At 38.5% G+C, this 14,683-nt stretch overlaps 1 protein-coding gene across 7 annotated transcripts in view; it reads left to right on the forward strand.

The window, feature by feature from the left end:
• The window catches only part of UNC13B (unc-13 homolog B), a 225,981-nt gene that overhangs the window by 64,233 nt on the left and 147,065 nt on the right, over positions 1-14,683 (forward strand). For 6 of the 7 annotated variants that reach the window (XM_082694712.1, XM_082694713.1, XM_082694717.1 and 3 more), the window contains exons 3-6: positions 4,382-4,481; positions 9,405-9,522; positions 10,716-10,839; positions 13,874-13,947. In XM_082694712.1, coding sequence (XP_082550838.1) covers positions 4,382-4,481; positions 9,405-9,522; positions 10,716-10,839; positions 13,874-13,947 — 416 coding nt within the window. The remainder of the gene's footprint in view (positions 1-4,381; positions 4,482-9,404; positions 9,523-10,715; positions 10,840-13,873; positions 13,948-14,683) is intronic. The other variant, XM_082694719.1, reaches the window with a different exon arrangement.

A 14,683-nucleotide genomic window follows, 5' to 3' on the forward strand; every position in this document is an offset into this window, starting at 1 on the left:
ACAAATAGACTAACCTTGTTCAGTCTGCTTTTATTCCAATAACACATCACTTTTAGTGTGTGTATACATATATCTGGTTCTTCTTTTTTATTTTTATTTAATTATTTAGAGTTAACTTTGGATGCATCTGGGTCGCACTGTTGGTTAAGCTTCTGACTCTTGGTGGGCTCAGGTCGTGATCTCAGGATCATGGGACTGGGCCCCACATCAGGCTCCGTGCTCAGTGCAGTGGCTTGAGTTTTTCTCCCCCTCTCGTGCTGTTCCTCCCCGCTGTGCATGTATGTGCGTGCATGCTTTCTCTGTCTAAATAAATAAATGAATAAATCTTAAAAAAAAAAATTAACTTTGTGCCCATTGTGAGGTTCGAACTCATGACCCCGAGATCAGGAGTTTCATGCTCTACCAACTGAGCCAGGCAGGCACCCCTCTGGTTCTTTCTTTCTATTTAAAAAAAAAAAAACAAAATTTGTTTTTTAAAAGAGTTTATTTATTTACTTGACAGAGATCACCAGTAGGCAGAGAGGCAGGCAGAGAGAGAGAGAGGGAATGGGCTCCCTGCTGAGCAGAGAGCCCGATGCTGATGCCGATGCCAATGCAGGGCTCCGATGCTGGCTCAATCCCAGGATCCTGAGATCATGACCTGGACCGAAGGCAGAGGCTTAACTCATTGCGCCACTCAGGCGCCCCCTTTCTTTTTAAGTGTACAGATTTTTTTTTTTATAAATTTGTACCCTAGGATCTTGATTGATGAATATTTAGATTACTTCCATTTTTTACTATTATAAGCAATACATGTTTTTGTGCATATATTATTGTCTGCTTTTGTTAATGTATCTATACAGTGGAGTCTAGAAGTAGAGAATTGCTGGGACAAGGGTATGCATTTTTAAAAAATTTGGTAGCTGCTGCCACATTGCACTTCTGATAGTTTTGGGGAGGTTATACTTAAATGAAAAGTATATGAGTGTTGATGAGTGCTGGGTGTTATATACAACTAATGATTCATTGAACACTGCACCAAAAACTAATGATGTAGTTTATGTTGACTAATTTAGTGCAATAAAAAAATGAGTGTTTATCCAAATTCTTATCCACATTAGGCAGTATGAAACTTTTTTTAAAAAAAGATTTTGTTTATGTATTTAACAGAGAGAGAGATCACAAGTAGGTAGAGAGAGAGGGGGAAGCAGGCTCCCCACCAAGCATAGAGCCTGATGTGGGGCTCCATCCCAGACCCTGAGATCATGACCTGAGCTGAAGGCAGAGGCTTAACCCACTGAGCCACCCAGGTGCCCAGTATGAAACTTTTTAATCTTTACCCATCATAAGGTGAAAATAGTATTTACTTGTTTTAATATACATTTTCTTAATTATGAATGTCAAGTTACAGAGAGTTATTTTATTTATTGCTGGGGAAAAGGGAAGGTACTGCGGATTACTGGGGAAAAGTGAACATGATTAGGAACCCATGGAATGCTGAAAAAAACCAAACCTTGGGTACAATAGGAACTAAAACAGTTACTAGGCCTATTGTTCTCTCCACTAGTGAGGTCTCTCTTTCAGAGAATCTGTTTTATTTTCCTTTCTCTTCTAGCTGGCTTTCTGTGCTTACCTGTTATGTACACAGCCCTTGATGGCAGCTCCAGTGGAGTATACATACTTCTCTGAGCTTCAGCACCAACCACCAATTGTGTCTCTATTTCTTTGTTTTCCTTATTTAAGATCTTTTGAGAGGGAATTGGATTGGTTTCTGTTTTTGTTGATCACTTCAGGGATTAGCTACTCTTGGGTGGCATCTAAACCTGCTCTGGTTAGCTGTCGTTGGATGTTGGGGGGTAGAGTACAAAATCATGATAGGAAACATAGCTCAGTGGTCTATTACACTGCTACTGAATATGGATGGGGATTCTCTCATGTAGATAGACTTATATTTTCATATATCTTAAGTATAATTCTGGTAAACTTCTAATGTCTAAGTATAAAACTATGTAATTTTTTAAATGATTTCATAAGGATTTAATAATAGTTCTAATAGTTAAAATGGCTATGATTTGTTGAACACTTGCTATATCAGGGCATTGCCTAAATACTTTTACAAATGTCTTATTTAATTATCACAATGAACTTAGAGCATTGTATTGTTCTCACTTTTATTATTTAAAATTTTTTGAGAGGGGAGAGACAGAGGAGAGGGAGAGGGAATCTCAAGCAGGCTCTATGACCAGTGCAGAGCCCAACATGGGGCTTAGTGTCACAGCTCTGAGATTGTGACCTGAACTGAAATCAGAGTCGAACACTTAACCAACTGAGCCACCTGGGCACCCCTAAATTTTTTAAATGAGTATAGTTGACATACAATGTTACATTTTTATGTGTATAATGTCGTGATTCTGTAAGTTTATACATTATGCTGTGTTTACCACAAGTATAGCTAGTCTGTCACCATATAGTAGTATCACAATACCTTTGACTATATTCCTTTTGCTGTGTTTTTTATTTCTGTGATTTATTCATTCCATAACTGGAAGCCTGTATCTCTCTCCATTTTTTTCTTTCCCACCCATCTGGCAACCATCAGTTTGTTCTCTGTGTTTTTGGGTCTGATTCTGCATGGTTTTGTTTTGTTTTTAAGATTTATTTATTGGGGGGGGGCGGGGAGGGAGAAAGCAAGTGAGGGGAAGGGCAGAGGGAGAAGCAGGGAGCTAAGCAGGGAGCCTGAATTGGGACTCCATCCCAGGACCCTGAGATCATGACCAGAGCCGAAGGCAGCTACTTAACTAACTGAGCCACCCAGGTGCCCCATGATTCTGCTTTTTGAGAGACTGCACAATTTCTAACGATGCTTTAGAGAAGATTGACCTTCTGTTAGAAGTGCATGTCAGGGCCTATTAACTCATACCCCTAACATTAGGTAATCATTTTAAATAATCTTTGCCTATTTGATGAGTCAAAAATGATAGTCTTTTTTCATTTTATAATGTTAAGATTAATTTCTTACATAGAAAAGTGAACTATTAGTTCAGTGCCTCTGATCATGGTTCATGTCAGTGTATTAGGGGACATGCAAAATGTGCTATATTTAAGCAGTTAGTACTCAATTTATATTCTCAGGTTAAAGAATCTCCTTTTCTGAACTCTATAATAATATTGCTTTTTTTTCTTTTTTAAAGATTTATTTATTTGAGGGGTGCCTGGGTGGCTGAGTTGGTTGTCATCAACTCTTGGTTTTGGCTGGGGTCGTGATCTTGGGGTCCTGCTCAGCATGGAGTGTGCTTGAGATTCTCTCTCTCCCTCTGTCCCTTCTACTTGTGCTGCCCTCTCTCAAATAAATAAATAAATAAATAAATAAATAAATCCTTTTAAAAAAAAATTATTTGAGAGTGAGCGTGAGTGCACAGTGGGGGAGGGGCAGAGAGAGGGAGAGAGAATCCCAAGCGGACTCCTGCTGAGTGGAGAGCCCATGAGGATAGGGGGGAGCTCGATTGGACCTGCTGAAACCAAGAGTCAGGTGCTCAATGGACCAATTCACCCAGGTGCCCCAGTATTGCTTTTTATGTAAGTTGTGTTTTAGGCCAGCCTGAATAGATGAAGCTTGGAATCCCTTTCTTTTATGAAGATTTTTTTTTTTTTTAAAGATTTTATTTATTTATTTGACAGAGAGAAATCACAAGTAGATGGAGAGGCAGGCAGAGAGAGAGAAAGGGAAGCAGGCTCTCCGCTGAGCAGAGAGCCCGATGCGGGGCTTGATCCCAGGACTCTGAGATCATGACCTGAGCCGAAGGCAGCGGCTTAACCCACTGAGCCACCCAGGCGCCCCTTAGGAAGGTTTTTTTCTCAATTTTTGTCCCTTTCAACAGCTAGAGATAATCCTTTCCTCTCCTTTAATCTTTACCATTTTTTCTCTTTCTCTTATGGTACTTACTCATTTTGTTAATTTATGTATCTTATCTTTTCTATTTGATCAATTAAATTTGTTTTTTTCAAACTGAAGATTGGCAATAAAATCAATTCAGTTGGTTATGATTAATGTTTTAATAGTTTAAATAAATTAGAACAGGAAATATCAATGTATCACATCATATATTTCATGAAGCTTTGTTTTCATTTGTGTGTATGTGTGTCTCCAGGGTCAAATATGTATTTCTAAAATTTGAAAAACTATTTTAGCTTATGCTTTTGAGAATAGAATGTGTTTAATAATTTTTTACAGCTCTGTATGCTTAGAATGATGCCATATAGTACAATATATAGTTTTATTTTTTCTTCATCATAAAATACTTTAATTTGGGTTACTCAGTTCCAAAGACTTTGTGAGATTGAGTAACAATTTGAGCACTAAGTATTACATCTTCACTGTGCATTTTTTTGCATTTTCTTAAAGATAAATTTAACACATATGTGACCCTGAAAGTGCAGAATGTGAAGAGCACAACTGTAGCAGTTCGTGGTGATCAACCTTCTTGGGAACAAGATTTTATGTTGTAAGTGTTTTGCAGCAGCAGCTGCCTACAGTATTCTTTATGAAAATTACAGAGTTATAAGAACAAGTGAGGGGTATGGTGGGGTGAAGTAAATCTGCAGTTTTGTTCTCTCCTGGGTTTGTAATTGATCTGCATTATGCGAATTATGAATGTAAGTAAACTCCAAGTTCATTTATGTGGGTAAATATACTGCCTGGTCAGATTTTCCCAGTGGTCAGAATTAAGATATAGTACAATATACTTAACATGAAAGTAAACATAATTTGAATCTTGCTTCGATTCTCAGAAGGCTCCTTGAAGGAATGTGTTATGTGTGCTCATGCGTGCGTGTGTGTGTGTGTGTGTGTGTGTGTGTGTCAGACAGAGATACAGAGAGAATGTGTGTATGTGTGTGTATATCCAGGTTACCTGCTATAGAAGATAAGGATTTCTGTGCTTAAAATCCTTTTGCTTTATAGAGTGAAATGTCCTACATTCCCCTAATTAATAGAAATGAGTAACTATTAGAATTTCTTTCATATTACCCCAAATGTAGTACATTGTAAGCTCTGGCTTACAACTGTAGCCAGCAACTGGTCATTTCCCTTTTTTCCTCTGCAATTTCAGACATTTTTTTCTTGCTCTAGAAAAGGGGAAAATGTAGAATATCATTTTGAAGGACTGTACAAGTCATTAAACTTCTCTGAGTACCAGTTACTTCACCTGTATAGGTGTATTTTTCTTACAAGGATATGCTTCTTTTCTGGGAACTTAGGCATGAGGGTGTCAAACAAGAAAGTGTATTAAAATTGCTGTGAATTTTGAAATGGAAGTGAAATTGCTTTACAAATTTTGTAGTACACCTCAGAAGCACATAGGGATGATTATTTTCTTGTACATATATTCCAATCCTTTGAGCTTTTAATGTATTACTTCTTATAGTACCATTTAGGAAACTAGATTGTAAATAAGGGTGAGATTATGAGCAGCTGGGTTAATAAGACAGTAGCAAAAGGGATAGAAAAAGATGGAAAGAAGGTGTTAAGGAGGTAGACTTGTCTTGCATGATTGGGTAGGTATTGTATTCCTCATTAGGATAGAGGACACTATAAGATCAGTTATATAGCTTGTATTTGAGGTTCTTACAGGACTAGTAGGAGGAGAGGTACAGAAGATAGTTAAGAACTTGGACCTGGCACTTGGGAAAGAAGTCAGGGTTGGAGAAATATTTTGGTTGGTTGGAACTGTAGTTGTAGATGAGGAAGCTTAGGGAGATGCTAAGTAAATTGAGAACAGGGCCTGGGGTAAATCCTGGAAGGGCATCAGCATTTTACGTGGGACACAGGGGGCTAAACAAGAATGATCAGAGAAAAGGAGAAACAAGAAGCTGAGAGAGAACTGGGGCTTCAAGAAGAGAGAGGGCCAGTGTTGTCACATTTCTCATTGGTTGCCTCTCTCTCAAGTTTATAAGCCTCATTCATTCCCTTTCTCAGTTACAGTGATGTGAGAGTGAGACTGTGTGTTTCTTTATACCTGTAGTGTACATAGTCAGCTATGAGGGGTTTATTCAGGTCTCTTCCCATGGCTGTTTGGCATATAAAATCCAGCAATTCTACTTTATTCTGACTTCCATTTGGCAGTAATAATCATTTACTGTTACAACTGTTCCCATTGTATGAAACCTAGCAATCTTATGTAGCCTCTCATCAGCATAACTAGCTTTATTCTTGTGTGTTTATTTTCTAATTACCCATAGAACTTCCTCTTTCAATCCTTCTGTGATATGAATTTTTTTTTTCATCTCCCACCTTGAGATGCTGTGTGAATTTTACTCTGTCCTCTGTTATACATGAATTTTACTAGTTACATTTTCCTCTTTTCTGCTCCTATTCCTTATTCCTCCTACCCTGTTCTTTTGTTACTGACAGCTCCATTGCTGGTCTCTTGTCTCCCTTTCTCCTTTTTCCTTCTTCCTGATGTATTATATGGTGGTATCTAATAGTCATTCTTGTATTTTTGTTATTCATCTTTAATATTTTTGTATCTTATTTCCAGGACTATATTATTCATTTAAGGATAAGCAGGGCATCTTTAGTTACTATGAATTTGCCTAGCCCCAAATCTTGTATATGTATATGCATATATACTTGTTGATTAATTAATAGAGAAAAGAAGTTTCCCCAGAGCTTTAGGGATGAGGCATGAACAGAACTCTCAGACTTCTTTTAAGTTGTAGATGAGTGAAGAAACTTCTTATAGGAGATAGCCTCATTGAGTTTTATTACCCAGAGTTCCCTAAAGAACTTTTTTCTGTCCAAGTTAAGCTGTAAAGACCTCTGGCTATTTCTTTCATCTATTGGATTGATATGTTGCTTAGGACTTGCTATAGGAACATTATGTATGTATCCCCAACCAATTTTTCTTTTACATATTCAAAAGATTTGGGGGTGTCACATGTCTTTTCCAATGCTAATTGATTAATTAGGTTGAATGAAACTGTGTGACAAAAGCTTAGTTTCCTCACACCCTGAACACCTTAGCTTACTACTGGCTGGGTTTAGTTACTTTGTGGTTTTGAACAGCTCTCAAGAGCTTAGAAGGTTTTAGAGATAGAAATCAGGTCCTATATAATGTGTATTACTCAAAATACCAAACCATATGTATTTTATGTGCTGAGGAAACAATTAAATGAAAAAATGATCTCAGTACATTCTCTGTTCTAGTGTATTTATGAAAAAGGGATGACTTTTCTTTGCTTCACTTGTTTTCAACATACTTGATGAGAAGTCTTTGGCTCTAATACCACATCCTAAACTTGTGATTCTGAGAACGTGTATTTTTTTTTTTAAGATTATTTATTTATTTGAGAGAAAGAGAGGAAGCGCACACAATCAAGGCAGAGGGACAGAGAGAGAGGGAGAAACAGACTCACTGTTGAGTAGGGAGCCCGAAGTGGGGCTTGATCCCAGGACCCTGTGACCTGAGCCGAAAGCAGATGCTTAATAGATGCTTAATAGCCACCCAGGTGCCCAAGAACATGTATCTGACTAGAAGAGGGAAACCAAACTTTCTCTAAAGTGTGAACTTCCCTTTTACCAAGACAGCACCGTAAGGCTAAGAAGGAAGCCCCTGCTCCTCTGAAAGCGGAAGCCAAAGCAAAGGCTTGAAAGGCCAAGAAAGTGGAGCTGTAAGGCATCCACAGTCACACAAAAAACGAAGTCCCACACATCATCTACGTTCCAACAAGCCAAGAATCTGTGTCTCTGAAAGCAACCCAAATATCCTCAAAAGAGTACCCTTAGGAGAAACAAGCTTGATCACTATGCCATCATCAAGTTCCCCCGACTATTGAGTCAGCCATGAAGAAAATAGAAGACAGCAACACACTTTTGTTCATTGTGAATATCAAGGCCAATAAGCACCAGCTCAAACAGGCTGTGAAGAACCTCTATGATATTAATGTGGCCAAGGTCAATACCTTGATCAGGCCTGAAGGAGAGAAGAAGGCATATGTTTGACTGGCTCCTGACTGTAATGCTTTGGATGTTTCCAAAAAAATTTGGGTCATCTAAACTGAGTTGAGCTGGCTAAATCTAAATACAAATTTTTTCACCATAAAAACAAAAAAAAGGAAACTGTGAACTTGAAACTTCATGTAATGAAAGCTGTTGTCTCACTGAGAATACCTTTCTACTTTTTCTGCTAGAATTTTTTTTAATGTTTCTTGCATTTCCTTTCAAATAACTCTCTATTTCAATGAAAGCCTTTTGGAGGATGTTTTTAGCATAATATAAGTGTTTGCTTGTTCCCCTTTAAGACTATAATTATATTTAAGTTGGCCCTTCCAAGCTGATATTCTACTACGTATGATGCTATTTTTGCTTGTGGTTAGTGGCCCTTTCTGGAATTTCTTTTCAGAAATTTTTTTCCTAGTTATTACAGGATAATCATTGTGTTTATAACTATCCTCTGACAAACATTTTGTTTAGAAGGAACGGTGTTTTAACTGGGTTCTCCAGGGGCTGAGTGCAGAGTGAACTGGTATACTCTAGTGTTCCTTACCTGCCTCTGACCACAAGTTCCCATCAGAATTAGATCTTCTCAGGGGCTCATTTACTTCTGCTTGGAATCCCTTTCATAAGTCTTGTAAAGAAGCCTTGCCTTTTCCTAAGTTTCCTATATATAGTTTGTAAGTGTAAGTTGAGGGCAGTGTTACTATTAATAATAAAACATATAAAAGTGGTTAGTAAGGGTAGAGATTGTAGACTTGCAGGCCTAGCAGTAATGCCCTTATTATTTACCCCCCGCCTTTTTTTGTGCAAGTGCATTAATCTAACCATATTTGTAGTTCCAAAGGAGAGGGGACGGATGGACAAAGGCATTTTTGTATAGATAATTACATAGTTTTCTTAGGAACCTGAAGAATGGTTGTAGCATTCTGGGACATTTTGATTTTCCTGACAATAGGATCCTGGTGAGAAAGTATTCAAGGTATAGCAAAACAGGAGATGAAGATGTAGGAGATACATATTTCGTATTATTTGGCTTTCTTCTTTTTTTTTTTTTTCCAAATTTATTATTTTTTTTTTTTAGTGATTTCTACACCCAGCATGGGGCTCAGACTCACAACCCTGATATCAAGAGTCATATTCTCTTCCTACTGAGACTGCCTGGCACCCCTATCTGGCTTTCTTTTTTTTTTTTTTTTTTTTAAAGATTTTATTTATTTATTTGACAGAGAGAAATCACAAGTAGATGGAGAGGTAGGCAGAGAGAGAGAGAGAGAGGGAAGCAGGCTCCCTGCCGAGCAGAGAGCCCGATGCGGGACTCGATCCCAGGACCCTGAGATCATGACCTGAGCCGAAGGCAGCGGCTTAACCCACTGAGCCACCCAGGTGCCCCCCTATCTGGCTTTCTTTAAAGGGCTTTCTTCTTTTCCTTCAGTGAAATTAGTCGCCTGGACCTAGGTCTAAGTGTGGAGGTATGGAACAAAGGACTGATCTGGGACACCATGGTGGGGACCGTGTGGATTGCACTGAAGACTGTTCGTCAGTCGGATGAGGTCAGTCGATGCATTGCCCATTTGGAGGTACAGTTCTAGCCCGTGCTTGTCCCAGTCCTGGCTCCGTTCAGTTTATATTCACCATGCATCTCAGATTGCTCTGTCCCTCTTCCTAATTTGTGAGCATGCAACCAGCCTATTCCTAACCTCACACAGAGGTTTAATAGATTTTATTTAATTCTTGTTTTCTCTCTGTTTTATGACTGAACTCAGAGGTGCCAGAACATCTCTTTAGAACATATCAGGTAGATAGCCCCTTCTGAGTACTGTGTATGTGGGAGAGAGAGAGACAGAGAGATCAGAGGGAAAAGGAGAGAAGAGGGGGAGTAAGTATATGTTTGTGATCTAATACCTCTGGTTTCTAATACCTCTAAGATGCTATCCTGGGAGAGGTTCCATTAAAATTCCTTAGCCTGGATCCCATTCTCTGCTTTATTTCTTTGAATCACAAATTGCCAGGGAACTGCTTTCAGTCTTCCATCTTCCACATGTAACCCTAACAGAGTTTAAGACATTACCATGGATAGCAATTGTTATTTACCCTGGCTCTATACATTATTTCCAAGAGTGGTTTTCTACTCCATTTTCCCAGATTAAAACATAACTCAGCATCATATTCCCATACACACTCACTTTGAACCTGGAAAAAATGTATTATATTCCTGTTTGGCTTTAACATTGACTGTGTGCTTTCTCTGGGTGTAGGAATAGTGAAGGTCTGCCTCTCTTTCCTAAATTCTTTTAATTCTAGCTATCTCTACTTCCCTAGGCAGATGGAAAGTTTATTTTTATTGTGGCTCCAGTTCAGGTCTACTTTAAGTAGCAATGTTAGTAGCTCTCTACTGATTAGAAGTAGTAATACATATTAAGTGACACAGCCATTAAAAGTTGTGCAGATTACATATTGATCTATTGAGATGTTTGGTTTTTGAGTTTGGTACTCCAGAATTCTATGTTCAGTGGGCTTGCAGAGAGCTGAGCATGGTGTAAGCTTCTCTTCCGCCAAAGAGGGAGAACGGAAGCCACATAGCAGCAGAGACAAATAGTGACAGTGGTGTGTTTGCCTCATCAGGATGTGAGTGGTCTCCAGGAGCTCTCCAACAATGACATTCAGAAAAAAACACCCAACTCTTAAAACAGGAGGAGGGGGGTCATGAAGAAATAAAGTTTAATCTTAGATCTCTGTTTTTTAGGAAGGGCCTGGGGAGTGGTCCACATTGGAGGCAGAGACATTGATGAAAGATGATGAGATCTGTGGAACGAAAAACCCGACTCCTCATAAGATTTTGCTTGATACAAGATTTGAGTTGCCTTTTGGTGAGTCTATTGAATTAGACTTTAAAAACCACCTAACACTTTTTATCATATTGTTAACAATTGTTTGCTAGTCTCATTACTGTATTTTTTGTCTTGTCAGCTATTCCTTTGAGGGCATTCTGACATTTTCTACTCTAGTCCCTATAACACCTAGCCCAGAAATGGTGCAGACTGTAGAATGGTACTCATTAAAGAATCCACACTAAGTGCATTCTCTTCAAGTCAATAGGTTTCTCTGATATTTTAATGACAGGAAATACTTGCTTATTAGAGAACAAAGATTTATTCTTTTGATAATTTAATATTCATTGTCTTGAAGTGAGTGTATACCTTGTGATTTGTCATTTTAAACATTGAAGTAGCATTAATAAATAGAAAAATATTTAAAAAATAATTTTAAAGTCAGAAAACCAAAAATACCATATGATTTCACTCATATGTGGAATTTAAGACACAAAACAGATGAACATAAGGGAGGGGATGGAAAAATAAAAGAAAAACAGGGAGGCAAACTGTAAGAGACTCTTAACTCTAGAAAATAAACTGAGGGTTACTGGAGGGATGATCGGTCAGGAGATGGGTGATGGGCATTAAGGAGAGTACTTGATGTAATGAGCATTGGGTGTTATATGCAACCGATGAATCATTAAATTCTACCCCTGAATCTAATAATATACTCTATGTTAACTAAATTGAATTTAAATGAAAAATATAAATAATTTTTAATAAAAACAGAAAAATACATGATCATGGCAAAAATAGTATTTTTGTATATATGCAGTTTTGCTAAAGAGTGGATCTGTGGAGCTCCTCACACTGTCAATCCATCCTCATTGCATTTTATTTTATTTATTTATTTTTATTTTAAGTAGGCTTCATGCTTAACATGGGGCTTTTGAATTCACTACGGTGAGATCAAGAGAGTCATGTGCTCCACAGACTGAACCAGCCAGGGCCCCCGCACCAAGGCATTTTAAAAGGACATTCCTCTCTTTAAATACTGCATCACTTACATCGTGTCATTGGTGGCAGTATACATTTCTGTCTAGATTTGAGTTTCATGAGGGCTCTTGTATATTTTATTTTGGTATCTTTTGAGTTGCTTGGCATATAATAGGTGTCTGATAAATGGGTTTTTGAATAAATGTTAAGGTAAAACCTCAGATAAATGAACGTGCATTTGCCAAGCTTGTGCCTCTATGATAACCACATTTGGGATTCAGTTTTATTTTTTTATTTTTTCACGTTTTTGGGGATACAGTTTTAAAAGGCATAAGAAAGGGAGGTGCCATAAAAAATTAACTAATTAATTAATTTAAAAAAAGAAAGGGAGGTGCTTGGGTGGTTCAGTCAGTTAAGGCTCCAACTCTTGTTTTTGGCTCAGGTCATGGTCTCAGGGTCATGAGATAGAGTCCAAGTAGGGCTCGCTGCTCAGTGGGGAGTTTGCTTCCCGCTCTGTCCCTCTGCCCCTCCTCCCGATTAAATGCATACACTGGCTCTCTCTCTAAAATAAATAAATAAATCTCTTAGAAAACTAAAAAGGGTCTTTCTAAGGGAAGAATTTTAGCTTACGGTTTGCCATATTTTGGCAATGGAAATTTCTTTTGGACAATTCAGAAACCTGTGAAATATTCTATTCAGTTATCTACCATTATCTTTTTAAAAATAGTAACATGATTTTTTTATTATGTTGAAAGTTCAGAAAATACAGGTATGCAAAAAGAACATGAAAATTTCTTACCACCTCATCAACTAGAGATGTTTTTTACATGTTGATATGTTTCTTTTTATTTTTTTTAAACTTTTGTCTGTTACTTTTTTTTTTTTTTTTAACATTTTATTTATTCATTTGACAGAGAGAGAGAGCTCACAAGTAGGCAGAGAGGCAGGCAGGGAGAGAGGGGGAAGCAGGCTCCCCGCTGAGTAGAGAGCCCAATGCAGGGCTTGATCCCAGGACCCTGAGATCATGATCTGAGCTGAAGGCAGAGGCTTAACCCACTGAGCCACCCAGGCGCTCTGTTTTTCATTTATTTTCCCAAAAAAATTTTTAGGGACATCTGGGTGGTTCAGTCATTAAGTGTCTGCCTTTTGCCTCAGGTCCTGTGGTCCTGGGATAGAGCCCCACATTAGGCTCCCTACTCAGTGGGGAGCCTGCTTCTCCCTTTACCACTCCTCCTGCTTCTCCCTTTCCCGCTCCTCCTGTTTGTGTTCCTACTCTTGCTGTGTCTCTCTCTGTCAAATAAATTTAAAAAAATTTTTTTTTAAAGATTTTTTTTATTTATGTGAGAGAGAGCATGAGCTGGGGAGGGGCAGAGGAGAGGGAGAAGCACACTCCCTGCTGAGCAGAGAGCCCCTGTGTAAGGCTCGATCCCAGGACCCTGATATCGTGATGCAGGCTGATAGCAGATGCTTAACTGACTGAGCCACCCAGGCGCCACAATATATAAAATCTTTAAAAAATTTAAAAAAAAATATTTATTTATTTGAGAGAGAGTGAGGAGCAGAGAAAGAGGGAGAGTCTCAAGCAGACTCTGCACTGAGCGTGAAGTGCAACAAGGGGCTTGATCTCATGGCCCTGAGATTATAGTCTGAGCCAACACCAAGAGTTAGATGCTTAACCATCTGAGGTACCCAGGTGGCAAGATTTTATTCCTTTGATGGCTGAATAATATTCCAGTGTGTATATGTGTTTGTGTGTGTATACATATACCACATCTTCTTTATCCATAGAATGAGGTTTTCTGTTTCTGCAAAGAAACATCATTGAGATTTTGATAGCAAGTGCATTCAATATATAGATCACACTGAGCAGTGCTGACATTTTAACAATATTAAGTCCTCTGATCTAATGGGAGTAATAGTACCTTATTTTGTTTTTTTGTGAAGATTCAAGATGAAGTTCATGGCAAGAACCAAGCCTTCCAGTATAATTAGTCCATCACTTTCTAACTTTGATTATTTGATGGAATAAAGGATTATTGAGCCATGATTAAATTAACAACCTAGTAATTTAGTTTCTTCTTTTTCATGGTAGATATCCCAGAGGAGGAAGCCAGATATTGGACCTACAAGTTGGAACAAATCAATGTCTTGGGAGCTGACAGTGAGGTAGGAACTGCCTTATATGCAATACAGAAAGATGGGGAAAATTTCTTTCTAGGACACTATAGTTTGCCAAGGGAAGACCTAGGAGCATGTTAAAAAATGAAATAATTTAAGCTTCATTAAAGAAAGAAGGCAACTGGAAGATCACTGGACATTCATTAGAAGGATCTGTTTCCCACTTCTTCTATTTTTCTCATTGTTCCCCATAAATGGCTGAGTTGGTATTTAGTCTGATTGAGGACTCTTGAGTGGAAGCTTATACTAGGGAAACTGTCCTCTTGTTACACAGGTGAGTGAAAAGCATTTTTTTTTTAAAGATTTTATTTATTTATTTGACAGAGATCATAAGTAAGCAGAGAGGCAGGCAGAGTGAGAGGGAAGCAGGCTCCCTGCTGAGCAGAGAGCCTAATGCGGGACTCGATCCCAGGACCCTTAGATCATGACCTGAGCCGAAGGCAGTGGCTTAACCCACTGAGCCACCCAGGCACCCAGAAAAGCATTTCTTCTGCTAATTCCCAGATTTTGGGAAATACAGCTGACTATTGAACAACAGGAATTTGAACTGTGTGGGTTCACTTGTACACAGATTTTTGTTTTTTAAGATTTTTATTTTATTTGTTAGATATGGTGGGGAGAGAGAGAGAAAAAGAGAGTGAGTGCACAAGCAGGGGGAGTGGTAGCAGAGGGAAAAGCAGGCTACCCGCTGAGCAAGGAGCCCTTATGAGCTCAGTCCTAGGAC

The sequence above is a fragment of the Mustela nivalis genome, assembly GCF_964662115.1.
Source record: "Mustela nivalis genome assembly, chromosome: 13".
NCBI classification, from domain to species: Eukaryota; Metazoa; Chordata; class Mammalia; order Carnivora; family Mustelidae; genus Mustela; species Mustela nivalis.